This window comes from Rhinoderma darwinii, chromosome 1 (genome assembly GCF_050947455.1).
Source record: "Rhinoderma darwinii isolate aRhiDar2 chromosome 1, aRhiDar2.hap1, whole genome shotgun sequence".
NCBI lineage: Eukaryota > Metazoa > Chordata > Amphibia > Anura > Rhinodermatidae > Rhinoderma > Rhinoderma darwinii.
In genome coordinates, this window is record NC_134687.1 from 290,959,215 (window position 1) to 290,986,236 (window position 27,022).

At 42.5% G+C, this 27,022-nt stretch overlaps 1 protein-coding gene across 5 annotated transcripts in view; it reads right to left on the reverse strand.

The window, feature by feature from the left end:
• MYO9B (myosin IXB) overlaps positions 1-27,022 on the reverse strand; it is a 209,155-nt gene that overhangs the window by 80,111 nt on the left and 102,022 nt on the right. For 3 of the 5 annotated variants that reach the window (XM_075825308.1, XM_075825307.1, XM_075825312.1), the window contains exons 10-16: positions 26,171-26,305; positions 25,585-25,706; positions 24,535-24,676; positions 17,528-17,723; positions 14,150-14,225; positions 12,273-12,386; positions 11,559-11,598 (exon numbers count right to left, since the gene is read on the reverse strand). In XM_075825308.1, the coding sequence (XP_075681423.1) occupies positions 11,559-11,598; positions 12,273-12,386; positions 14,150-14,225; positions 17,528-17,723; positions 24,535-24,676; positions 25,585-25,706; positions 26,171-26,305 (825 nt within the window). Of the gene's footprint in view, positions 1-11,558; positions 11,599-12,272; positions 12,387-13,045; positions 13,136-14,149; positions 14,226-17,527; positions 17,724-24,534; positions 24,677-25,584; positions 25,707-26,170; positions 26,306-27,022 lie in introns of all 5 variants that reach the window. The other 2 variants (XM_075825309.1, XM_075825311.1) reach the window with 2 other exon arrangements.

A 27,022-nucleotide genomic window follows, 5' to 3' on the forward strand; every position in this document is an offset into this window, starting at 1 on the left:
CTTGCTTAGTCCAAATGAAGCATTCATTCCACACTCCAATAATTCCACTAACCATGAAACAAGCTCATACAGCCATCTTAACCCCTTCCTGCTTTGGCCACTTTTGACCTTCCTGACAGAGCCTCATTTTTCAAATCTGACATGTTTCACTTTGTGGTAATAACTCCAGAATGCTTTTACCTATCCAAATTTCAAAAGGCTATTTTTACAGGGGCCAGTTCAGTTGTGAAGTGGCTTTGAGGACCTTCTATATTAGAAACCCCCAATAAGTCACCCCATTTTAAAACTTCAACCCTCAAAGTATTCATAACAGCATTTAGAAAGTTTCTTAACCTTTTAGGCCAGTGGTTCTTAACCTTATTGGAGGTACTGAACCCCACCAGTTTCATATGCGCATTCACCGAACCCTTCTTAATTGGAAAAATAAAATATGATTTTTTTCAAATTCAAAACACAGGTATATATTTTACTGGTGCACAAAATGAAGCGTGCATCAACATCACTGTGTTCAAAAAACAAAACCATCAAAACATGATTTTCACACAAAAACATAATAATGAATATTTACTGCAAATCAGTGACTTCTGCTGTTGCCTTTCAGAGATCAGTTCAGAAATGCGTGGCTTCACCTTGGCAAGTGCCACTCTCATGTCATTTTCGCAACAAAGTCTGTTCCTTTTCTTCGTTTTTATGTCCAGCATCCTCGAAAAGGATTACTCGCAAAGATATGTTGTAACAAACGGTATGAAAATCTCCAGAGCTTTCTTAGCAATAACAGGGTACGTTACCATTTGTTGACACCAAAACATTGAGAGCGTTGTTGTTCTGAAGAGTTGCTGTTGAACCTGGCTCTGCTGAATTTCAATGATTTCATCGAGGTATTCATCATTGACACCTGTTGTCTCACCCATGCTGGATATGACTCTTGTAGGGAAGTATCCGTCGAGCGACTTTGCAAGCTCATGTGCGCGGCAATTGCTTGCTTCAGTTCCGCGGGTACATAAATGTCTTCGATTCCAGATACATCTTCGATCTTACTTACACAGTCATCCAGCAGGGGAAAGTTTGCGAAGTTATCGTTCTCTGTTCGTCGTTTCCATAACGGTAGCTTTTTTTTTAAAAGCCTTCAGGTTTTCTTCCGCTTCGATGATGTTGACTCCACCGCCTGCATCTGTTGATTGAGGTGATTAAGAGCTGCGAAGATATCAGCCATGTACGCTAAAATGAGAATGAACTCAGAATTTTTGAAGCAATCTGCATGACAATGTTGGTGCTCTTGCAAAAACAGGGCTAATTCCACACGCATGGCAAAAACACGATTCAGCACCTGTCCCTGGGATAACCACCGAATGTTAGAATGGTACAGAAGTACCTCGAATTCAGAGCCCATTTCTTTACACAGCTCACTGAAGATGCGGTACCTCAGAGCACTATTTCGCACATAGTTCACGCATTCCACTACAATTTTTAATACTTCAGCCAGTTTTGGAGGCAAGGTTTTTGTTGCCAACGCATGCCTGTGCAGAACACAATGCGTAACAATGATGTGTGGTGCATCGGCTTCCACTAGCGCACCAAAATCAGACTTTCTTCCCAGCATGACTGGAGCTCTGTCCGAACAAACTGTAGAAACCATATCCCACGAAAGTTTGTGGTCTTTGAAAAAAGTCATCCACAAGTTTCTTCACATCGGCTGCCTTAGTTGTTATTGTAAGAGGCTTACAAAATAAAAAAAATCTTCCTTCATCACGTCGTCGTTCACATAGCGCACGAATACAGCAAGCTGGCTTAGATTGGAAACGTCTGTGGTCTCGTCGAGTTGAAGGATGAATTTTGCCGGGCTTGAAATCAGATATGCAACTACTTGAGTCAAGATATCTTTGCTCATGTCCTCTATTCAGTCGCTGATGGTGTCATTTGAAAGAGGAATTTGGGATAACTTAACTTCAGCCTCTTTTCCCAGCATGATATTCGCCATCTTCAACACAGCTGGTTTTATGAGTGTTTCACCAATGGTGTGTGGTTTGCCCTGCGTTGCGATCAGGTAAGCAACTTCGTACGATGCTGTGAGGATCGGTTTGTTGATGGGTACAAAGCCAAGAACAGGCAGAGTAGCCTTTTCATCGACTCTGGCTCTCTTCACCTTGAAGTCAGCGAGCGTTGTATTCTTGTATTTTCCATCTCCATGCAGCTTAAGGAAGTGTTCTCTTAGTTTTGCCGGTGCTAGACTAGAATTGCTCAACTTGGCATTGCAAATCATGCAGTTAGGACGCTGACTCCCATCACGTTCCGTTATACATGTGAATCCATATTGTACATATTCGTCCGACCGCTATTTTTTTGCTTGACATGGTTAGTATGAAGGGATTAAAATATTAAGAAAGAAATCACACGACGTACCATCACGACAGTCACAAGTCGCACCAAATTCCCCGCAGCACAGAGAGGCCAAGCGATGTAGCGTTATCACCTGCAGCCAATGATGGCCAAGCGGGGTGTGTCATCACAAATCATATGAGTCGGATGTGTGTCTTGACCTCCACCGAACCCCTGAAGCGGACTCACCGAACCCGTTGGGGTTCGATCGAACCCAGGTTAAGAACCACTGCTTTAGGCGTTTCACAGGAATTACAGCAATGTAGAGGTGAAATCTAAAAATTATTTTTTTTCAGAAATTCATTTTTTTTAGTAACAAAGTTTTACCAGAGAAACACAACTCAATATCTATTGCCCAGGTTCTGCAGTTTAAGGAAATATCCCACATGTGGCCCTAGTGTGCTTATGGACTGTAGCATCGGCCTCAGAAGCAAAGGAGCACCTAGAGGATTTTGGGCCTCCTTTTAGGCCTCCTATTTATTAGAAAACATTTTAGGCCCCACGTCAGGTTTGAAGAGCTCTTGCGGTGCCAAAACTGTGGAAATAGAGAGGGTTGGGCCCTTGGTAGTTGGCAGGTCTGATATACAAAATTGAAAACAAATGCCAAAGGCAGAGAAAACCCTATTTCCCAACTACCGTTAAATTTTTATCTAAAAAGCCCAATCCAGAGAGCTTCATTGCTGAAGCTGCATATGTATTTACCAAAGAAAAGATTCCTTTACATCAATTTGATATGAACACAGCGTTCAAAGATTTACAAAAAACGTATCAGAAATTTATTCGATCCAGTTGGGAGATAGCAAGTCTAGAAACCTATATACAGCAGAAAATAGTATATAGAGGATTACGAATTAATATTACACCAAATTTATATCGGAATGATAGTACCTTTATTAAAGGCTGGGAAGAGTTACTAACGGATAGCTCGCTTCGCATGCTCAGTTACCTCTTAGAATTTGAGAAACCAGTGACCCTGATCTTAAAAAGGTCATCTCTGCAACTCCAAGTATTACGTATCGTAGGGGTAAAAACCTACGAGAATTTCTGGTGCATAGTCACTATTCTACCAAACGCAAGTCTCAACAAACCTGGCTAAAATCCCCAGTTAGGGGCTCCCATCCATGTGGTCGTTGCTCCTTCTGTCCTCTTATGCCCATGACAAAAGCCTTTACTAATCCATCTGACGGGAAAGTGCATACGATTAAGCAGTTTATTAACTGCCAGAGCAGCGGGGTAATATATATTGTGAAATGCCCCTGTCCCAAGCTATACGTGGGTAAAACCGTACAGGAATTGAGGAGAATTTCTAGACATCTCAGTACTATCAACCATAAAGAAGACACTACACTATCCAGACACATGCACCAGCTACACGGTGGCGATACTAAGCTGCTTCAATTCTGGGGGGTTGCCCAGATGAAATTGGGACCAAGAGCTGGTAATTTAGACCGCATGTTATTGCAAGAGGAAGCAAGATGGATTCATCGTTTGCATTCTCTTAGCCCTTTGGGTCTTAACGAAGGTTTTACATTTGCGGCTTTTCTCTGAGATTGTAATATTAATATATGAAGTTCAGTGCTGCTAATGCAGCGGCACTTGTACATAATACGATTTTATTCCTATACTGTCCACTTTTTGCTTTAGACACTGTACAGAATTACAGACAACGTTCAACTATTGAGTTCTGGCGGACTCCGATTCTCCTTGTTTTATCTTGGGTTTCCTCAAATCTAAAATCCAATGAATAAAGAACCATCCATACGAGTTTTGAGAAGTATTTGTTTGTGCTTTTGAGTATCATGTAGTATACTATATATGAATTTCTTCCCATTATTATGTGCCTGCTTGAAATCATTTCACATGTAGATATTACAATCATGTTTACAGTTTTATTATAATGGCATAAATATTTTACTGTACTTTTTGTATAGTTCTCATATCCCCGCCCTAAATATTTTGCGGTTATGTGAGGATGCATCGGCATTCTTCATCTGTTCCGCAACAGTCTATTTTCAGACATTGACAACAGCACGGATCGGCACATAGATCGGTTTATTCATATATCTCTCTATTCATGCATTGGTCTCTAGCACAATAATACAAGCAACTTTGCATTTTTAATAAGATGTGAATAGAAACCACTACTCACACATCTTCACTCCTGCGGGTGGTCTATTAATATAAGAGTCATTAAAGCCCTAGTGCGCATGTGTGGGCGTTCTTATCTGGACGTTCGGACTACTGATCAGTTCATTTGCAGCTATAGCTGCCAATCAAGTGGTGGGCGGACACTTCATTGCCATTGGTCCAATCTACTTACACACCCCCCTAATACGTCATTGGGGATTCCCATAATACTGTGAGTTTCTCGGCGCGCCGCCAGTAGCCCCATGAACCCCTGAGGACGCTACATCTGTAGCGAAACATGTCGGGGGGGCTCTCTGTTTTATTTTAACACATGCTAGAATTAGGGCAATACTAATTAACAATTTAAAAATCTAACTGCCTAGCTATCCGTTGTTGGTCTCAGTGACCGCTGAACCTGTCTGGATGCAAATACAGACGACAGACATATGTGTTCACTGGTATAGCTACTGTTTATTCAGACGGTACACTGCTACCACGGACGATACAGACGGCAGGCACACGTGCTTATTAGCATAGCCACGCACGGCTATTATCCCTATCCATGCATTGAAAATTTTAACCCTATGTGTTGTTTTTGTCTGTATGTCTGTTTGCTGCAATAGCACAATAAAGATTATTAACCAAATTTAACGGTAGTTGGGAAATAGGGTTTTCTCTGCCTTTGGCATTTGTTTTCAAAACTGTGGAAATCACTCAAAAATGACCAAATTTGTGAAACTACACACCTCAAGTAAATCATCTAGGGGTATAGTGAGCATTTTGACCCTACAGGTTTATTGTAGAAATTATTGGAAGTTAGGCCGTGAAAATTAAAATCTACATAGGTTAAGCTAATTTTTTCTAATTTCTACAAAGTATGGGAGCACGGCCCGTAAAAAACGAAAAGTAGGGCATGCTCGATAATTCCCAGCACGGACACCTATCCGTAGCGATACGAAAAGGTGTCCGTGGCCAATAGAACCGTGCGGGTCCGTAATTGCGGACCTAATTATGGATATTTTTTACGTTCGTGTGCATGGGCCCTAAAAAGGGAAAAGGCAATTTCTCCCGAGTAAAATAATACCCCACATATGGTCATAAACGGCTGCTTGGGCACACGGCAGGGCTCAGAAGGGAAAGAGCGCCATTTGGCTGTTGGAGATTACTAGGAATGGTTTGCGGAGGCCATGTCACATTTGCAAAGCCCCTGAGGGGACAAAACAGTGGAAATGCCCAAAAAGTGACTCCATTTAGGAAACTACACCCCTTGAGGAATTAATCTAGGGGTGTAGTGAGCATTTTGACCCCACAGATGTTTCATAGAATTTATTAGAATTGGGCAGTGAAAATAAAAACAATCCCTTTTCTTCAATAAGACGTAGCTTTAGCTCAAAATTTTTCATTTTCTCAACAAATAAAGGAAAAAAAGAACCCCAACATTTGTAAAGCAATTTCTCCAGAGTACGGCAATACCCCATATGTGGTCATAAACTGCTTTTTTGGGCATACGGCAAGGATCAGAAAAGGAGCGCCATTTGGCTTTTGGAGAGATTTTGCTGGATTGGTTTCTGGGCGCTATGTCGCATTTGCAAAGCCCCTGTAAGACCAAAACAGTGGAAACCTGCCACAAGTGACCCCATTTTGGAAACTACACCCCTTAAAGTATTCACTTAGGTGTGTAGTGAGCATGTTAACCTCGCAGGTGTTTTGCAGAAATTAGTGTGCACTCGATGTTGCTGGGTGAAAATGGGATTTTTTCCATAGATATGCCAATATGTGGTGCCCAGATTGTGCCACCATAACAAGACAGCTCACTAATTATCATGCTGTGTTTCCCGGTTTTAGAATCACCCTACATGGGGCACTAATCTTTTGACTGGACATTCGACAGGGATGAGGAGTGAAAGAGTACAATGCGAAATGGAGGCCTAATTTTACGATTTACAAAGTATTGGTTCACAATTGCAGGGCTCTGATGTGAAATAATAAAAGAAACCCCTGACAAGTGACCCTATTTTGGAAACTACACCCCTCAAGGCATTTATTAAGGAGTGTAGTGAGCATTTTCACCCCACAGGCCTTTTCCAGAAATGATTGCGCTGCGGATGGTACAAAGTAAAAATTTCAATGTTTCCCCAGATATGCCATTTCAGTGGAAAATATGTCATGCCCAGCTAATGCCACTGGAGAGACACACCCCAAAAATTGTTAAAAGGGTTCTCCCGGGTATGGCGATGCCATATATGTGGAAGTAAACAGCTGTTTGGGCCGCTGTAGGGTTCAGAGGGGAGGGAGCGCCATTTGGCTTTTTGAAGCGTAGATTTTGTTTTGAGTTTTACTGGTATTTCAGTTTATAATGTGGGGGTATATGTAAGCTGGGCAGAGTACATAAGGGGCATAGTCAGGTGGTATAATAATGGGGTAAACAACAAAATAATCCATAGATGTGTGTTAGGCTGTGAAGCAATCCTTTATGCACAGGCCAGTGTCGCACTTTCTTATCCCCCTTTTGGTCCACACTCCGCACCTTTTAAGTTTGGGGAATTTTGCTGGGAAAGTGTTGTCCTGGTATAATAGCAGATATGTTTGGGCCCTCCCCTTCCTGGTTCCCTAATTTTAGGGCCTCGATAAATCACCTCTTGAAATAGAAATTACTTATTGGAGCCTTAACTAATTTTATTTTTTCATAGACGTAGTGGTATGAAGGCTGTTTTTTTGTGGGCGAGCTGTAGTCCTTAGGCCTCATGCACACTTCCATCACTGTTTCCACGGCCGTTTTTCACGGATCCGGGTGTCCGTTATTGGAACAGTGCGTTTAGCGTGTGTACTCCGTGTTTCAGTTTCCGAGAGCAAACAAACCCGTTCACACTATGTACACGATATTGTGAGTGCCGCACATGCTATTCCCTGTCCATCGGTACTCACTGTCCAGGGTGCAGAAAGAGTTACTGCCGATCACTGCAGCCCTTTAACTCTTTCAGCACCCTGGACAGAGACTACCGCTGGACAGGGAATACCATGCGCGGCGCTCACAATATAGATTAATGGTTCATTAAAAAAAAAAAATTGCTACTTACCCAGAACTCCCTGATTGCCTGCTTCTTCCTATTTTGAAAAAGAGGTGTGGTTGGGTCCAGCGCTAGAAGTAGTTAAAAGGAAACTTTTTCCAAGTTTTAATAACTCTTAGTTAAAAAGGGTTTTCTTTGGCATATGTTCGATATGATCCTGCAAGGATAGAGTGGATGAAGAGAGTAGGAAGCCACTCTATCCTTTTAACTACTTCTAGCGCTGGACCCAACCACACCTCTTTCAAAATAGCAAGTCTTTCCGTGTGCCGCCACGAAGACCACATCCATAAATTTATACACCCACTACAAGGTGAGCTGGAGAAATCCTATCCATTTTTTCTTGTATCTGCCTGCTTCTTCCTCAAGTCCGGCCTCCTGAGATGACATTTCAGACCATGTGACCGCTGCAGCAGTCACATGGACTGCTGCGTCATCCAGGGAGGACGGACTGGATGTCAGAAGAGGGACGCGTCACCAAGACAACGGCCGGGGTATGTATGAACTTATTTTTCTTAATATCGCTGCGTTCCAGCACTGATCAGCAGCCTTTTCTCTCGATCAGTGCTGACAGAGAGAACGGGCTGCCGATTAGTGCAGTGTATGTATGTATGTATGTATGTATGTATGTATGTGTACCACTGCCCGCCCGGCTGTTGCTAGGCAACGGCTCCGTCACACACGGACGGCACACGGATGCCTTCTGTGTGCCTTCAGTTTTTTTGACGGCCCCATTGACTTGCATGGGCATCACGGTCACGGAATCTCAGACCAAAAGTAGGACATGCTTTACTTTTGTTGGAACGGAGCAACGGGACCGTCAAAAAAACTGAAGTGTGCATGGCCTCATTGAAATGAATGGGTCAGGGTGCTAGCTGTCTGAAAAACAGCTAGCACCCTGAAGAAAAAGACTGAAGTGGGCATGAAGCTTTATTGGTACCATTTTGGGGTACATGCGACTTTTTGATCACGTTTTATCCTATTTTTTTGTGAGGCAAGGTGACCAAAAAACAGCAATTCTGGCAGAGTTTTTTTATACAACGTTCATCATGCGTTATAAAATTATATGTTAACTTTATTCTGCAGGTCAGTACGATTCCGCACTATTTATGTTTTACAACTTTTTGCCCAATAAAATAACTTTTATAAAAAGAATGTATTTTTTCTGTCCCCACGTTGGGAGAACTAGAACTTTTTAATTTTTTTTGTCTACGGAGTTGTATGAGGGCTTGTTTTTTTTTTGCGAGACGAGCTATAGTTTTTATAGGTACAATTTTTGGATACATGCGACTTCTTAATCATTTTATATTTAAATTTTTGTAAGGCAAAGTGACCAAAAAACAGAAATTCTGGCATTGTTTTATACTCCGTTCACCATGCGGAATAAACAACAATATTTTTATAGTTTAGGCCGTTATGGTTGCGGCGATACCAAATATGTATGGTTTATTTTTTTCAATAATAAAGGACTTGATAAGGGAAAAAGGGTGATTGTGTTTTATTTCAGTACTTGAAACTTTTATTATATATTTTTTGTCAATTCTTTCTTTTTTTGTATTAAAGTGTTCTGGGGGGGGGGGGGTACAGAAAGGAAAAAATGGGATGGGTGAGATAACACTTTAACAAGTCGTATTCAACATATTCACCCTAGGAGAACTAGCGGACTAATACAAATAATCGGTAACTATCTAAGTAGAATTTTTCTTTTTGTAGTTGAAGAACAGATATATCGTGTTCTGTTTGCACAGGGTCTGGGGAAAGTATCTTCTTGTTGGCCCGGTATGAAAATTATAGTTGCCATTGTTAGTTCTCCTGTTGCCATAGTAGCAGTCGGCAGCCTTGCGATTGCAGGGCAGAGCTGCCGATCTGCTGACAACCACAAAGATGCAGTGATCGCTTTCAATCGCTGCATCTAAGGGGTTAAAAGGCAGGGATTGGAGCTAGCTCCGGTTCCTGCCGTTACAGGTGGATGTCAATGTAACATACAGCAGACATCCACCGCTGAGGACGCCGACTTCTGCCATATAGCTGCTTTTCCGGCATTCTGTTGGTCCACGTTGTCCTCAATGCCCACCCCATTTACTTCTTTTGCCTCAATGCCTGCTGCGTGCCACTGTGAAAGGACAGTGCCCGCCCCAATGGTATATACACGGATAATTACCCCAATTATTCCTGTATATTACTCTATCAACTCTGTATAAAGGGATGATAGGGGTTACATACAGGAATGATATGGGGGGGGGGTGTTACATACAGGAATGATGGGGGGTTACATACAGGAATGATGGGGGGTTACATACAGGAATGATGGGGGGTTACATACAGGAATGATGGGAGGGGGTTACATACAGGAATGATGGGAGGGGGTTACATACAGGAATGATGGGAGGGGGTTGCATACAGGAATGATGGGAGGGGGTTGCATACAGGAATGATGGGAGGGGGTTGCATACAGGAATGATGGGAGGGGGTTGCATACAGGAATGATGGGAGGGGGTTGCATACAGGAATGATGGGAGGGGGTTGCATACAGGAATGATGGGAGGGGGTTGCATACAGGAATGATGGGGGGTTGCATACAGGAATGATGGGGGGGTTGCATACAGGAATGATGGGGGGGTTGCATACAGGAATGATGGGGGGGTTGCATACAGGAATGATGGGGGGGGTTACATACAGGAATGATGGGGGGGGTTACATACAGGAATGATGGGGGGGTTACATACAGGAATGATGGGGGGGTTACATACAGGAATGATGGGGGGGTTACATACAGGAATGATGGGGGGGTTACATACAGGAATGATGGGGGGGGTTACATACAGGAATGATGGGGGGGTTACATACAGGAATGATGGGGGGGTTACATACAGGAATGATGGGGGGTTACATACAGGAACGATGGGGGGTTACATACAGGAACGATGGGGGTTACATACAGGAACGATGGGGGTTACATACAGGAATGATGGGGGGGGGGGTTACATACAGGAACCCCCACTGTCAGCTCACCGTGGGACTTGGACATCGAGGTCAAACAAGAAGTAAATGGGGTGTGCATAGAGGACACTGTGGACCAATAGGATGCCTGAAACGCCGGTATATGGCTGAAGTCCAGCGTAATATGAAAAAACGCGCCGAGCCACATAGACCGGTGGAGCAGAGGGATCCCCTTTACTCCTCGTTGGAAGCGGGTTAGGCGAGTATGTATTTTATTAGGCACTAATGGGGATATATGGGGGCATTATGCTGAGTGGGGGCAGCTGTAGGGGCATTATACTGTGTCAGAGGGTATATTATACACAGTAGTATACAGCAGGCTTAGGGAATCTATACTAATTCAATGGCCTGGCATGCAAACAGGTGTATGGTCTAAAAGTATTTTATTAATCGTAATCTAGCTTACATGTTCAATTATTAGATTTTGATTTAGGTCATAATCGCCCAGGCTTAGTATAGGGCATTAGTTGGAACCAAACTGCTCCAGGAAAATACAAATGCCAAGGTATCAGATTGCAAAAGAGTAGTAGAGCTTCATGCTGAACTGCTCCATGCGTCCTGTTGAACCTATGTACTAATAACTAGCAGGGTGTCCTCGGAGAAAAATTAGAAAGTGAGAGCAATGTGCACTGCATGGAACTCAAGGATGGGGAAAGTGGTAGACAGGGCTGTGAAAAGTACAAATGCACGGCCACTTAAGTGAGGGACGCAAGGCAAACGTAATCAGGGACAATTGTAATCAGTGAATCTGCTATTGACTTTGTCTTGAGAAATATTTGGGGACCTAGGCATTTAAAAAAAAGAATAATATTTGACAATGTTAATATATTCATTTAAAGGAGAAGTCTGTGGCGAGACCAGTGATAAATAAAGATCATGGACATTCAGTCCCTGACAAAAAAATGGCATTTCTTCCAATAAAATGGCCAATGCTGTAAAAAAAAAAAAAAGTCGGACTGTATTCATAGTAGGAATTGTTGCATATGTTACCTTAGGGATAAGCTGCTTCTGGCGTGCACCTTTACTTTTCCTGTAGAAATAACACGGTTCAACATCATTAAAAACCTTTGATACCAGATACTCTTGTTCTGATTAATGCACTCAGCGAGCATAAACGGTTAGTTCTTTGTTAGTTAGACATGGGGTTATGAGATATGTGCGGACCTTGCAACAGTTCTGGTTATGTTACAAAAAGAAAAAAAAAAAAAAAAAAAGGGAAAGAGCAAAGTTACCCACATCACTCTCCTAAAACTGTTTTCTTGAACAATTAGGTCTCATAAGAACTGTGGAATGGTACGCAACATAGCTTTAGTCTTGCTATAATTCAAAAGCCGTGTTAGTTTTTAGTACAAATATTTGTAACAAGCAAACTTACCTGCAGTCTTTAAAATAAAATAATAATATATATATATATATATATATATATATATATATATATATATATATATATATATATATATTTAATATTTAGCCTGTGTGTTGGGACTAGCACATGCCAATACAATCAAATTCAGAGCACAAGGCATAATGCAAAAGGCTCCAAATATAAAAACACTTCAGCTTTGAATGAATCTGCAAGTCCACTTTCTCAACACATGCCCAGCATTTTAAAGCAATGCACACATTGTAAGTTCTCACACACAATGCCAATTTTAGAGCTTTGCCGTCTGTAGCCGTACCACTAAGAGTCCCTTGCACACTCACTGTAACTGAAGTCGCGAGTGTCTGCGTAGGGAAAGGGTGCGCAGCAGGTTGGCTGGGTCATCCCCCTGCCAGGAGAGTCCCTTAATGCTGTTCATCAGCTGAGAGTGCCGCTCTCTGCCAGTGACAGGGGAGAGGAGAGACATGATGGATTATAGATCACCACGATGGGATGGCTTTAGAATACACAGATTCCTTTTACGTTGGCATCAAGCATAACAAAACACACACACACATATATATATATATATATATATATATACACACACACATACACACACACACACCATATATAATATTGCGTATTCACCAAAAATAGACCTACATCTCATATTGACCAGAAATTGCAGAAAAAAAACAAACAACAAATACGTGTAAAAACAATTGATACGATAATCTGATATGTAGAGGAGGTTCTGAAGTCTTCAGTGAAACAAAAGCCCAACACTCTGAGCTGCCAGTTTCGACACAAATGGTTAGTAGGTGGTGTGGACATTCCATGCAATGTGACGCAGTGTTAATCACCTATATTCTCCCATGCACCTCATTTGTCCCAAAAGAGTCTTATCACCATAAAGCACAGTTTTTAGGTGACTTAGATTATTTTAAATGTAATAGAACTTTTTTTTGTTGTTTTTGTTTACTGGGTAGCCGTTTCTTCAGATTCAAGCTGGAATCCATTATACTAAAAACTGTGCTTTCTTTTATCCTTATACACGTAGGTATCAAAACTCCTTTTGGGGACACAAATTCACTGCGTCACCAGCAGCACTTACTTCTTATTTTCATACACAGTTATGAAGTCTTCAAACACATCGATATCATAATCCATGGTGCAATCAAAGGAGAAATCGAGGAGAGAGCAGCTGAAGTGGAGTACAGGTGATCCCCAAGTAAGATGTGGAAAAACAGATATGTATGCACTACACGTACTTTTGCTTACTGGTTTTATTTATTGGATATATTATGAAGACTGGGCAAAGTTCTGGCAAAATCGACTCCAGTCATATAGGACGTAGGAGATTTTAGAATATGTAAATTGCTTTCACTAGACAATACAGGCAGGACTACGGAGAGAGACTTAAGGTCTTTTACACCAGCCAACATGGGTTGAGAAAACGAGCGCCGATCAACAAGGCAGCTAGTTGATAGGTGCTCGTTTACTCTTTCACAAGGAGCTATGATTGGTTACATATGGGGACAACAGATCGTTACTCCAGTCCCCATACATTTCTATCATGTCGGCTTCACACAGGGAGATTTGCGGCCGACAACAATATTTATTGCTGCATAAACTATACGATCAGCCGACATACGAGCGTATACTCGTTCCTCGGCTGATCGTTGCCCTGCTTACACATAGGAACACACGAATGCCCAATCATTGCCCCATGTAAAAGGGCTCATCTTTCACTCTAAAATGTACAATTCAGAGCGGACTTTATTTCCTGCTACTGTTAATTCTAGAAAGAAAAAAAGAACTGCATGCTAACTATACATACTGAACAATGAAAGTACACCTATGCTTTGTGGGAACACTGGCTATCGCAAGAGAGAATTATATGGAAACTTCGAAAATACTCAGTGACAGAATCAGAAGGACCAACCTGTATCTACAGAAAAGCCTACGGAGTCATCAAGCTCACCATGGTCGCTCACAGAGCCCCGTTAAACTAAAAATTGCTATATATATATATATATATATATATATATATATATATATATATATATATATATATAAAATTCTTTTTTTTTTTACAAAAGTCTGGCCCGTGGTCCTGTTGAATGTTACAGGGAAGCAACAAAAAATACATTGTATTATTTATGTAGGTTAACATCTGTTATTATACGTTTTGACGTCACTGTATACAGCTACTTACCGGTATAATTTCTCAGTTGATGTATTTGACTTTTGTAACTCCCCCAAAGGGACTCGCTGCCCTTTTCTAACTACACCTACAATTAAAGTAGTGAAGCAAAGTCAAGCAGGCTTTTACTGATTTTTAACAATTTACTTTTTTCATTTGAATTCCCGATTGTGAAAAATTGTTAATTTTAGAAGGCAAAGGGCAAAAAAAAGGCAACCTTTTAGGTATGAGCTGCAAAAAGTGATATGACACGCATACAACAGCTTCTTCTAGCCAGTCCATGATAAAATAAAATAAAAGTATTGACCATTGGACAAAGCGTTAAAATGAAACTTTCACAATTAGTAAAATGGAGCCAATAGGTTCATGTAACATACCAGAGCCATTAATTCTTTCGTCCTGGCCCCTCAAATGAAAGCTTCTAAAGTACTCTGTACACTATAGGTTTTTAAGGGGGCTGTCCACTACCGGACAACTGATGACCTATCCACCAGATAGGTCATCAGTATATCATCGGTGTGGGTCCGACAGCTGAACCAATCAGCTGCTCCAGTTGCCTGCGGAAACCTGATGTCATGGCACAGTATGCAATGTACGGAGCCGAAAGGAGTTGGCTCCGTGCATTGCATAGTGGCTGTGCTGCCGAACTGCAGCTCTGCTTCTATTCACTTGAAGCAGCTCGGCCGCTATTCCATGACCGGAGCCATCTGCTTCCGGCATGAACGTCCGGTGCCCATAGGCAGCCGGAGCGGCTGAACGGTGCGGGTTCCAGGTGTCGGACCCCCAAAGATCATGTACTGATAACCTATCTGGTGGATAGGTCATCAGTTGTCCAGTAGTGGACAACCGCTTCAACACCATAGAAAGTAACAAGATAGCTCTTGGCTGTACAGCAGAAGTTGCCAAAACAAAACCCCCTCTCTGGCATCACTCAGTGCTCTGTATCTATTGGCTGAAGCTGCACCTCACAGACTTCCTGCTCCGTCTGACCCACGCATGCCCTCTGCACATAAAACTGGTAATACGGAGAGTGGTCTTCCTTTTTAGTTTTAAAACAACTTTATTGAATTTGTGTCAAAAAAGAAAGTAGCACAATTCGCTACAAAGGAACCCTACGCAGGGGGTATGAATTAGGCATGTAAAATGTCCGTAAATAGTGAGGACCAGTACAATAGAAAAGTATTAAATTATGAGAACCAATTAATCCAATGGGTGATCAAGCAGAATCATCCACACCTAGATTATCATATAAAGTATAGAGTAGAAGAGTACATAGGCAAGAAAGGCCTCTCATGACCGAACTAAATGTTGTAAGCCTGGAGAGTTGCTCTGATCTATCCAGGGCCACCAAGTGAGCAGAAATCTTTTCATAGTTTTCATTTGGAGAGAAGATATTTTTTCACAAACCATAATTTTATTAATTCCCTAATTCACTAAATTAAAAGATAAATGTTGGGATTTACAACTGGGAAAGCTTATGCTGCTGGTTTTTCAAGCCAGGGGGCCTATCTCCCAAGAGCAGTGCAGATGGGGATTTAGGGAAAAGTGTCCCTATCGTAGCACGAACGTCGTCACGAACGTTCAACCAGAAAGGTGAGACTTTCCTATTCTTGCTTCCTCCTGCCTTTGGACTTAAAAGCAGGGAAAACGAGCAGACATGGAGAAGAAAGCGCTCAATATTTCCAGTAATATGTGCAGTCTGCACATTAGGTGCTGGCATAGCAGTAAGCCTGTGAGGTGAAGCTTAATGTTGCTACAGCTGCTGTTTAGAGTGATGTCAGAGAAGCGGATGTCGTTTTGGCTACTTTCCCCTGTACAGCACAGTAACATGCAGCCATTTTGATATTTCCTGTAGTGTCAAGTATCATCCCTCCCAACCGTCCTTGATCTGGCCGGTGTCCCGCTGTCAACCCAATTCTCAAGTAGGGAATCAGCCCCTTGCTTCAGAAATAGTTCATAGCGGAGGAGCAGAGGGAGCTCCTCCGTTCGCTGAGGACTCCCCGGCCACAGCGCTATTTTAAGCGCTGTGCTCGGGAAAGCCCTTGACGTTACTGTCCATGTATGGACATCGACGTCAGTGGCTTCTCCTGGAGCGGAATCCCCGGCTAGAGTCGGCAACTGGGATTCCGCTCAAGGAGTAGCCACTGATGTCACTGGCCACATATGGACTGTACTGCCAGGGCTTCGCCGAGAAGTTAAAGTAGCGCCATGCCCGGGGAGTCCTCGGCGAGCAGAGGAGAGTCCTCGGCGAGCAGAGGAGCGTCCTCTGCTCCTCCGCTCTGAACTAATTCTGAAGCAGGGAGCGGATGGTCCCTGCTTCAGAATTAGTGGCTACTCCTTCAGCAGAATCCCTGTTGTCTATGATCTGGACGGGGATTCCGCTCCTAGAGGAAATCCGAAGTCACGGTCCATATATGGACATTGACGTCAGGGGCTCCTCCTGGAGCGGAATCCCCGGCCAGAGTCGGCAACGGGGATTCCGCTCAAGGAGTAGCCACTGACCATATATGAACAGTGACATCAGGGCTTCCCTCTAGGAGTGGAATCCCCAGCCTATGCTCTGGCTGGGGATTACGCTCCTAGAGGGATTCCCAATGGTGCCATCTACAGGGGGTGTGGCACTAGCTATATGGACACTGTGGCCGTATATATGGGCACTATCGACAGGGGGCACTGTGGCGTTATGTCCATGGGCACGGTGTCACTATCTACAAGGGCACTGGCACTAGGGGCAGCTAAGGCAGCATTGTACTATATGGGGGCCGCTATGGGGGCATCTATATGGGCATTATACTGCATGGGAGAATCTGTGTGAACATTATACTGTATGGGTGCATCTATGGGGCATTATACTGTATGGTGGCAGCTAGAGGGTATTATACTGTGTGGGGGCAGCTATTTTGGATTCTGTGTGGGAGGCACTATGGGAGCAGGATACTGTGTGGGATTAGAGGCGTGAAAAAAATTGGCGCGCGTACCCATCGGTTGTCCCTCTGTGATACTTGAAAGTTGGGAAGTATGATAGTATAGATTGGAAACTTGAACTTGAGAAACCAGAGTGAAAGAATTTACAGCTTTGGAATCTTACATGACTATAGCAGCTCAAATTTTACGAATTCTGAAAATTTGCCTGGAGTTAAATAGGAAGCTGGTCAAATGATCAAGCATTGCCATTAAGGCACTGTCACACAAACTAATTTCTTTTTTTTTATCATCTTCAACGTTCTACCTTTCCAATTATCCAATAACCGTATCACTAAAATGAAAACCCAGCTGAAGTGGGAACAATTTCATCAGTGCAAGTTTGCTCTGAATGCAACAAATGCAGCTCACACAGCCAAAAGTACAGCAGTATTGCTATATTACAGGAAGTCAGTGAGTGCAATGTACCTGCTGTCTTCTCTGCCCGTTGCCTCGCAGCCTCATTCAGAACAGCCATCGACCTAATTGCTGCCCGCAGAACAGCCCATCGGAATACAGACACCGGGTCCATACCAATGAGTTCACGAATATATGCACTGTCACTGCTTCGGAGGAGAGCCACAATATCAGGCCTCATGTAGTCTGTATTTTTCTCACGAAAATCCTGCAAGTGATATAACAATTATGGCAATTAAGTATGGCATTCTTTTTTTACGGAAATATATGTCCCTTTATCTGTGGTTTGCAATTTGTTTGTGTGTAGCGACTCGCAAGATGATGACCCTTGACGTGGGTTGAAAACTTGCGTATTTTGGCCAAAATATCAACTAATACCTCATGAATATCATGTATATTTTGTCAGGATGGCACCAGGCTCTCTAATGCTGGGGGATAGTGGGGTGTCAGTGCTTAGTGTGGTGCACCTAGAGAGTGCTGGGCAGCCCGACTAATCTAATAGTATGGGCGTGATCAAAAGGCAAGCCGGATTGGTGCACTACACATAACTGAGTGACACCCACGTATAAGCTTTATCTGTGTGCAATGATAATACGAAGCAACCACCCCCCTCATGAAAAGTAGGTGTGAGAGGGGTTGTTTATTGGTATTTTGCATCTGTGTAACCTTCCTCCGTGTAGCATTGTGCTGGTCTGCATCCTGCTGGGAGCTGGTGATTGAGCTTGCCCTTGTATCAATGAGTATAGCCTTTTACAAAATGCCATTAAATATCTTAACCCCTTAACGACCAGCATAGTGTTTTTACGTCGGCCGTTCAGGGTAGTTCTTCTGAAGTGCCCGCCTTTTCACGTCGGCACTTCAGAAGCACTTTTCCAGCATCGTGCGGGGTGCTGCTGAAGCCCGGGCTGTTAGCAGTGGTCTCCGATCATATTTAATCCCTCAGATGCGGCGCTCAATAGCGAGCGCCGCATCTGAGTGATTTTAGAGGGAGGGGGGCTCTCCCTCTCACCCCACTGGCATCCCTGTGTGCATCGTGGAGTGCCGATGGTTTCTATGGCAGCCTGGGGGCCTAACAAGGGCCCCCAGGTCTGCCTTTAGTAAATTGCCTGTTAGGCCATGCCAGAGGCATGACCTAACATATGCCTGTCAGTTTTACACTGACAGGCAATAATACACTGCAATACAGAAGTATTTCAGTGTATTATAATAGCGACCAAAATTTTGCACAGTAAAGTCCCCTAGTGGGACTAAAAATAAAGTAAAAAAAAGTTAAATAAAGTTTGAAATAAATAAGTGACCCAAGTAAAAAAATAAATTAAAAAAAAACAAAAACACTTTTTCCCCTTACAAACTACTTTGTAACTTTTTACTTTTTTTCATAATACAGATTTGGTATCACCGCGTCCGTAAAGAAACCCAACAACTATAAAACTATTACATTATTTAACACACACGGTGAACGCCGTAAAAAATAAAAAACAAACGCCAGAATTGCTGTTTTCTGTTCATCTTGCCTTCAAAAGAATTTGATAAAAAGTGATCAGTTGTATCTACTCCAAAATGGTACCAATAAATCTACAAGTTGTCCCGCAAAAAATAGCCCTCATACAGCTGCATTGGACAAAAAATAAAAAAAATGATGGCTCTTAAAATATGGCGACACAAAAGCAAATAATTTTTTTAAAAAATTATTTTTACTAAAATATTGTAAAAGTAGGAAAACAAAAAAATCCATATAAATTTGGTATCGCCGCAATCGTAACGACCCGCTGAATAAAGTTATTATGTTATTTATACCACACGGTAAACGGCGTAAAATTAAGACGCAAAGAACGGCAAAATTTCTGTTTTTTTTCCAGTACCCCACTAAAAAAGTTATTTAAAAGTTAATCAATAAATTATATGTACCCTAAAATGGTGCTATTATAAAATAAAACTTGTCCCGCAAAAAAAAGTCCTTATACAGCTATGTCGACGTAAAAATAAAAAAAAGTTATAGATCTTTGAATGCGACGATGGAAAAACTTCGGAAATTGCTCGGTCATTAAGGTTTAACCAGTTCAGGATCGGGCTATTTTCAAGCCTTCAGGACCAGACACTGTTTAGCCCTTTTTAGCACGTGTTAGTTAACCCCTTTAGGACACAGCCTGTTTTGGCCTTCTGGACGCAGATAATTTTTTCAAATCTGACATGTGTCACTTTATGTGGTAATAACTCCGGAATGCTTTTGCCTATCCAATCGATTCTGAGATTGTTTTCTCGTGACACATTGTATTTTATGTTAGTGAAAAAATTTGATCGATAAATTCAATATTTGTGAAAAACTTTTTTTATTTTTCTAGGACGTTACAAGTCTAAGGCGGGATTCACACGACCGGGTCCCGCCCGAGTGTCGGCCGGTAAAATCGGCCATTTTGCCCGGCCGGTTTGCATAAAGTTTTGCATCCGTTCCGGGCCGGGCAGATCTGGACAGTGACATCAGCGGCAACTCCTGAAGGGGAATCCCCATGTGTTCGGGGATTCCGCTTCAGGAGTTTCTCCTGATGTCACTGCCCAGATATGGACAGAGACATCAAGCGCTCTGTCCAGGATCGGAATCCCCGAAAACACGGGGATTCCGCTCCTTCAAGGAGCTAAAGTGCGGCTAGCACATAGCAGAGCGGGGAGATACCTCCCCGCTCTACTATAGTGGCGTCGCTACAGTAGTAGCAGCCGCAGCAGCTGCTAGCGGCGCCATCGAAGGTGTCGCCGGGCCAGGGCGCTTTTAAAACAAGCAGGGGAAGGGAGCCAGCGCAGCGCTCCCTTCCACCTGCTGTACACCCCGGCCCTGCCACACAGTGTACAGCCATTCGTCCGAATGGCATCAACTCCTCCTCCTCACATGCACTCTGCGCTGTGAGGAGGAGGAGATAGAGCGCAAGCGCCGGAAAACCCGGCCATCACTCGGGACACATCCCGGTGATGGCCGTGTATTACCCGGCCCCATAGACTTCTACGGGAGCCGGGCGGCCGGGTACCCGGCCGAAAATAGAGCATGTCCTATTTTTTGACGGCCGGTTTTCCCAGCCTTCAAAAAATCGGTCGTGTGAATAGCCCAATTAGGGGTCTATTATTCCTAATGCAGTCGGGTGTCGGCTGATTTATGAACGGCCGGCACCCGGCCGGGAAACCCTGCCGTGTGAATGAGGCCTTAGAACTTTAGCAGCAATATCTCATATTTTCAAGAAAATTTCAATAGGTCATTTTTTCAGATACCAGTTCAGTTCTGAAGTGACTTTAAGGGCCTTCTATATTAGAAAGTCCCCATAAATCCCCCCATTTTAAAAACTGCACCCCTCAAGGTATTCAAAACCACATTCAGAGAGTATTTTAACCCTTTAGGCGTTTCACAGGAATTAAGGCAAAGTAGGGGTCAAATCTACAAATTTCATTTTTTTTGCCGAAATTCATTTGTAATAAAAAAAAATGTGTAACACAGAAGGTTTTACCAGAGCAATGCAACATAATATTTATTGCCCAAATTCTGCAGTTTTTAGAAATATCCAACATGTGGCCCTAGTGTCCTAATGGACTGAAACATCGGCCTCTGAAGCAAAGGAGCACCTAGAGGATTTTGGGGCCTCCTTTTTTTAGGAATATATTTTAGACACGATTTCAGGTTTGAAGAGGTCTTGTGATACATAAATAGTCGAAACCCCCCAAAAGTGACCCTATTTTGGAAACGACACACCTCAAGGCATTTTTCTAGGGGTATAGGTAGCATTTTGACCCTAAATTTGAGAATTTAGTGGAATTAGTCTGTGAAAATCACCTTTTTTTCTGTGGAAACATAATTTTTTCATTTTTACAAGGAATAAAGGAGAAAAAGCACCCCAACATTTGTAAAGCAATTTCTCCCGATTACGGCAATACCCCATATGTGGTCATAAACTGATGTTTGGACCCACAGCAGGGCTCAGAAGGGAAGGAGCGCCTTTTGGATTTTGGAGCACAGATTTTGCTGGAATGGTTTTCAGTGCCATGTCGGGTTTGCAACGCCCTGGAGGGACCAAAACAGTGGAAACCCCCCAAAAGTGACCCTATTTTGGAAACTACACCCCTCAAGGAATTTTTCTAGGGGTATAGTGATCATTTTGACCCCACGATCTTTTTAGAGGGAAGGTGACCAACAAACAGCGATTTTGGCGCTTTAAATTCATTTCTTACAGCGTTCACCGTGCGCAATAAATTACGTTTCACTTTATTCTGCCGGTCGGTACGATTATGGCGATGCCATATGTGTATAGTTTTTTTAAAGTTTTGCAGCGTTTGCACAATAAAATTACGTTTCTATAAAATAATTTATTTTCTGAGACACGCTATTCTGAGCCGTAACTTTTTTATTTTTTCCTCAAAAAAGCTGTGGGAGGTCTTGTTTTTTGCGGGACGGGTTGTAGTTTTTATTGGTACTATTTTGGGGTAAATGCGACTTTTTGATCACTTTTTATTCGATATCTTGGGAGGGGTGGTGACCAAAAAATAGCGATGCTGACATAGTTTTCCGTTTATTTTGTTTGCGGCGTTCACCGTGCGGAAAAAATAACAGTTTCATAGTTTGGTTCGTTACGAACACTGTGATACCAAATATGTGTACTTTTTTTTGAAAGTTTTCATTTTTTCCCTATAAAAAAACGTTTATTTTTACACTTTTATAAAACATTAACAACTTTTTTTTTTTTACTTCATACATTTTATTTTTTTTACCTGCAGCTCTGATCGCTGCTAGAATACATTACACTTCCTAGGTAGTGTAATGTATTCCAACTGTCAGTGTGACGTCACAGTCACTCTGACAGTAAGTCTACGAGGACCATAGGCCATACATGGCAGACACGGAGGCCGTTGCCTGGCCTCCGGATGCCATCACAAGCATCAGCAGCCCCCACAATTGCATGGGGGCTGCTGATGTGCTACAAACCCCCTAAATGTGGTGATCGCAATCGAGCACCACATTTATCGGGTTAATTGCCTAAATCAGCGGCGATGAGTCGCTGATCGGCAACACTGGAGTGTCTGCTGTCGGGGACAGCTGATCTCCCAGTTCCCGATGCACACCTTGTCGCCGACACTGTGTATCGGGAACGACACTGTGACTTCCTGTCACTCTGACAGGAAGCCTATCAGGACCAGCCGAAGGTTGGCCCTGATGGGCTTCCGTCCATGGCAGACACGGGAGGCATTCTTTGGCTTCCGTTTGCCACACTATCGGCAAACCCCGCAATTTCGGACCGGGGTCTGCCGATATGCTAGAAACCCCTAAAATTCGGCGATTGCAACCGATCGCCGACTTTAAGGGGTTAATTCACCAAAATAAGCGGCAAAGGACCGCTGGCCGGCAAGAGGAGTGTCAGTTGACTTCCCGGTTCCCGGTGCACACATGGTCGCCGACAGTGTGCACCGGAAACAACTCAGTAACTGTATGTCCTCATGCGGGAAGTAACCTCCAGCAACGACGTACAGTTACTTACTCGTGCGGGTAGGGGTTAAATGGCTATAACTTTTTTTATTTGTTGGGCTAGCAACGTGATTTTTGCTTTGTTTTTTTCCGTAGACAATGCAAGTTTCTTTTTTGATAGTTTTTATACACATCCTTTTTGCTATTTTAGAATTTTTATTCTTAAAGTTTGAAAATAGTAAAAAAATAAGCTTTTTTTACGTTTCAGCTATTTTTTGGTAACATAGTTTTACCCTAAAATAGACCTTTTATTTGTGATAGTCATTGTCGATCGTAAATTTGAATATATTACATGTCTATATTAGGGTAATTGGGTCAGCGCTAGCGTTACAACAATGATTTGCGGGGGGGGGGGTAGACCTTTTTTTTGGGGGTGGGTATTTTATGTGTATTTATTATTCATTTTTTTTGCACTTTACTATTTTTAATTACTATGGTCTGTCCCTCAAAAGGTCAAAGACGACCTTTGGGGGACTTTATATATATTTTTTTCTTCCTTTTACACCATGTTTTCCACTGTATCTGGAGCTGCACAGCAGCCCCAGTTACAGGGGAAATCAGCCCTCTCATAGTGACGATTGTCACTAATAGGGCTGTGCTGGGTCTAGTTAGACCCAGCAGCAGTCTGTCAGTAACAGCACCTGGCGATCATGTGACCAGTCACATGAACAACGGGAGTAATAGAGACAGCGGCGCTGCCGCTGCCTCTATTCCTATACACAGCGCGCATTGAGCGCTATGTACAAGTGATCGGAGAAGACAGAAGCAGCGAAAGCTGCTTCTATCCTCTCCTCAGGGTCCCCGGCAGTCACTGACAGCCGGAGACCCGACATTCAGCTGCCCGACCGCTCGGGGAGCAAGTTAAAACCCGAGCCGTAAAAAGTCTATGGCTCGGGTTTTAAGGACCCTGACCGCTGGCCGTAAAAACACAGCCAGTGGTCGGGAACCAGTTAAAATACCTTCGGTATTAAGGTGTTAAAGGCTATGTAAACATATGAAATCATAGTTTGTTTTTAATCAAAAATGTCTATCAGTTGGTTTTGTGCAACTTTCTAAATACTTATTAAAAATAATTTTTACTTTTTGAGATACAGTTGCTTTGTATCCGGTCTACAGAGCAGCTGTATCTTGCATTGAAAACTGTATCAGTCAGGTCAGCGGCACTGACTTTTAGTGACAGCGGGGCCTGAGTCTGACACGCAGGATCCACCAGTAAAAGATCACATCTAAGTTCTGAACTTAGATATGATTAGTAACAGCTCGATCCTGCGTGTCAGGGATGTGCAGGACCCGCTAACACTGAACCCGTCTAGCTGCTCTGTATGCAGAATAAAAAGCAGCTGTATCTCAAAAAGTTATTTTTTTTTTAAATAAAAATTATTTAGAAAGTTGCACAAAACCCACAGACATTTTTGTTAAAAAAAAATAAAAAAAAACACGATTTAAAAAAGGTGTACATAGCCTTTAAGTGGGAAACCCTTTCAAGAATATGAAAAGCACACTCTCAAATGCGGAAGGCACCTACCTTGATCTGGTACTTTACTTTCCCTGCAAAGTGACGAATGATGAATGCAGGCTCCATGACTGGTGTGCCAACAAAGTACTTATTATCCTCATGCTGCTGTTTGAACTTGGCCAACAAAGTGCGGGAGGTGGCATGAGGAAAACTGGACAAAAAACAAACAAAAAGCAGAAGCAGAATTTTTTTAATTGGATTACACTTAATGCAAGATGGAAATGCTGCCTTTGTTGCATAATGCAAACATACTGCATTGTACAAGAACTGAAATGTAGAACTCCCATCATTTTTTTCATTTGCTATACTTGTCTGCAGGAACAGTGGGGTATCCCAAAAAAATATGAGTCAATATGTGAAACATTAATATAATGTACAAGTTGCATACATAGAAGTTGTATGGATGTGTGTATAAGCAAATAGGTCCATACAGACTGCTCTAAAATCTTGGGGAACATGAGGGCACAGAGTACCAAGTTGAAGCACATTATGTGCCGATGCGTCTAAATGTCTTAGGCCCCATGCACACGAACAAATCTGCGGGTGAATTGCGGCCCCATTCATACGACCCTGGTTTCCACGGTCTGTGCATTGCCCAAGAGCCTGGACCGCAATAAAATCGGACATGTCTTATTACAGCCGCATCTTGCGGTCCAGGCTTGTTGAAATAAATGCACACGGCCCGTGATTTGTGGGCGGCTGCGGGTGACACCCTGCGGCTGTCCGAGCCGCAAGTCACATACCGTGCACACCGCTACGGTCGTGTGCATGCGGCCTTAGTCTCAGCCAAATAACTTAAATCTGTTGGACGACTGCATACTACATGCCCGCCCCATCATGAGCACAGTTCTGGTGTATAGCAAAAATAAAACTATAGTGTCAAACTTTTAAATCTTAATCTATAAAATGAAATGTACAAATTTTGTTATTAAAGCCCTCAGAACAAGAACATATAGGAGTGACAATTTGGAGCAATTTGGCAATGAAAAAAATAATAATGGATCTGTATCTCTATTGGACAACCTATAACTTCAACAAAGAAAGAAAACCTATACATACTTGCTTTCCTCATCCAGCAGGTAGAAAAGGCCAGTTGGTTTCTTGCTGATCAAATGAATGCAGCCCACATTATCTGTGTAGTCTATGTTGTGCCAACTAATTCCTTCACTTTGATATTCTTCCTGCAAGACATAGATCAAATTAACTGACTTTTGCTGTTCACTATGGATCCAAGATTATAAATGGTTATTAAAAACCTTTTTAGTATGTGCTATTGGTATTTCTCCAGGTACAGAGATTTTTATGCTCATACCAAACCAGCACAGTACAGAAGCATCATCAATGATCATTTCAAAAGGTAATCCATCATGAAATATTGAATATATATGATCTCTAAAATAATTTGGAATGACAGATTGCCAGGTCAAGTGCCATTGAACAGGGACAACTTGATGTATGTAATCACCATAGGCACAGGACGAGGTAAAACACTAGAGGTAGATAGATGGCAGGTCACCTATAATTGGACAATACGAAAAACTTCAGTTTTAGTAAAATCTTTCTCAAAAATCATTCAGGGTTAGACAAGTAATATATGTATAAAAGGCAGTATATTTCCCCAATATCTGGTCATTGTATTTCTCACCTGTTCTAGCTTGAATATGTGCTGATTGAAGTAATACTGGAGCTGTTCATTGGCATAATTAATGCAAAATTGTTCAAAGCTATTGTTTTCAAAGTCTTCAAACCCAAAGATGTCAAGAACTCCAATGGAAAGACACTGAAAATAAAAAATAAATACTCATCTGCATGCTTGGTTCTTCCAGACTACCATATAAAACGACTACATACAAAATGACTAAGGCCCCATGCATACGACCGTAAATATTCACCGTAATTGCGTACCGTAATACGGTCCGCAATTACGGACCCATTCAGCTCTATTGGCCGTGGACACCTTTCCGTATCACTTTCCGTAATAAGACATGTCCGTTCTTTTTGCAGTACATGCTCCTGGGCCATGCACGGACCGTGGAAACCACGGTCGTGTGCATGAGCCCATTGAAATGAATGGGGCCGCAATTCACCCATGGATTTTCGGGGGAATTGCGGCCGCAAAGGTAAGTTTGTGTGCATGGGGGCCTAAGGGGTAGTTCACACGGCAATTGTTATTTAGCAGAATTTAAAAAAAAACCGCTGGCATTTAAAAATAAGCTTTTTTTAGCCCGATTAATAGAATGCAAAAGCCATGGTCAAAAGTCACTGCAAAAAATAAAAACGCTCCAAAAAAGTGCCGCTGTTTTTTTCTGGCTCCCATTGATATCAATGAGAGGTCAGAGGCGGAAACCATTCAGAGAAAGAGAAGGCAGTTTTTAGTTTTTTTTTCCCAAAAGCCACATCCTCTACCATGGACCTCTACATGAAAAACTATTGCAGACAAGAGAGGTCAGTGCTTTCCATAGTAACCAGATTTTAGAATTTATTTTCCCCCGAGCAG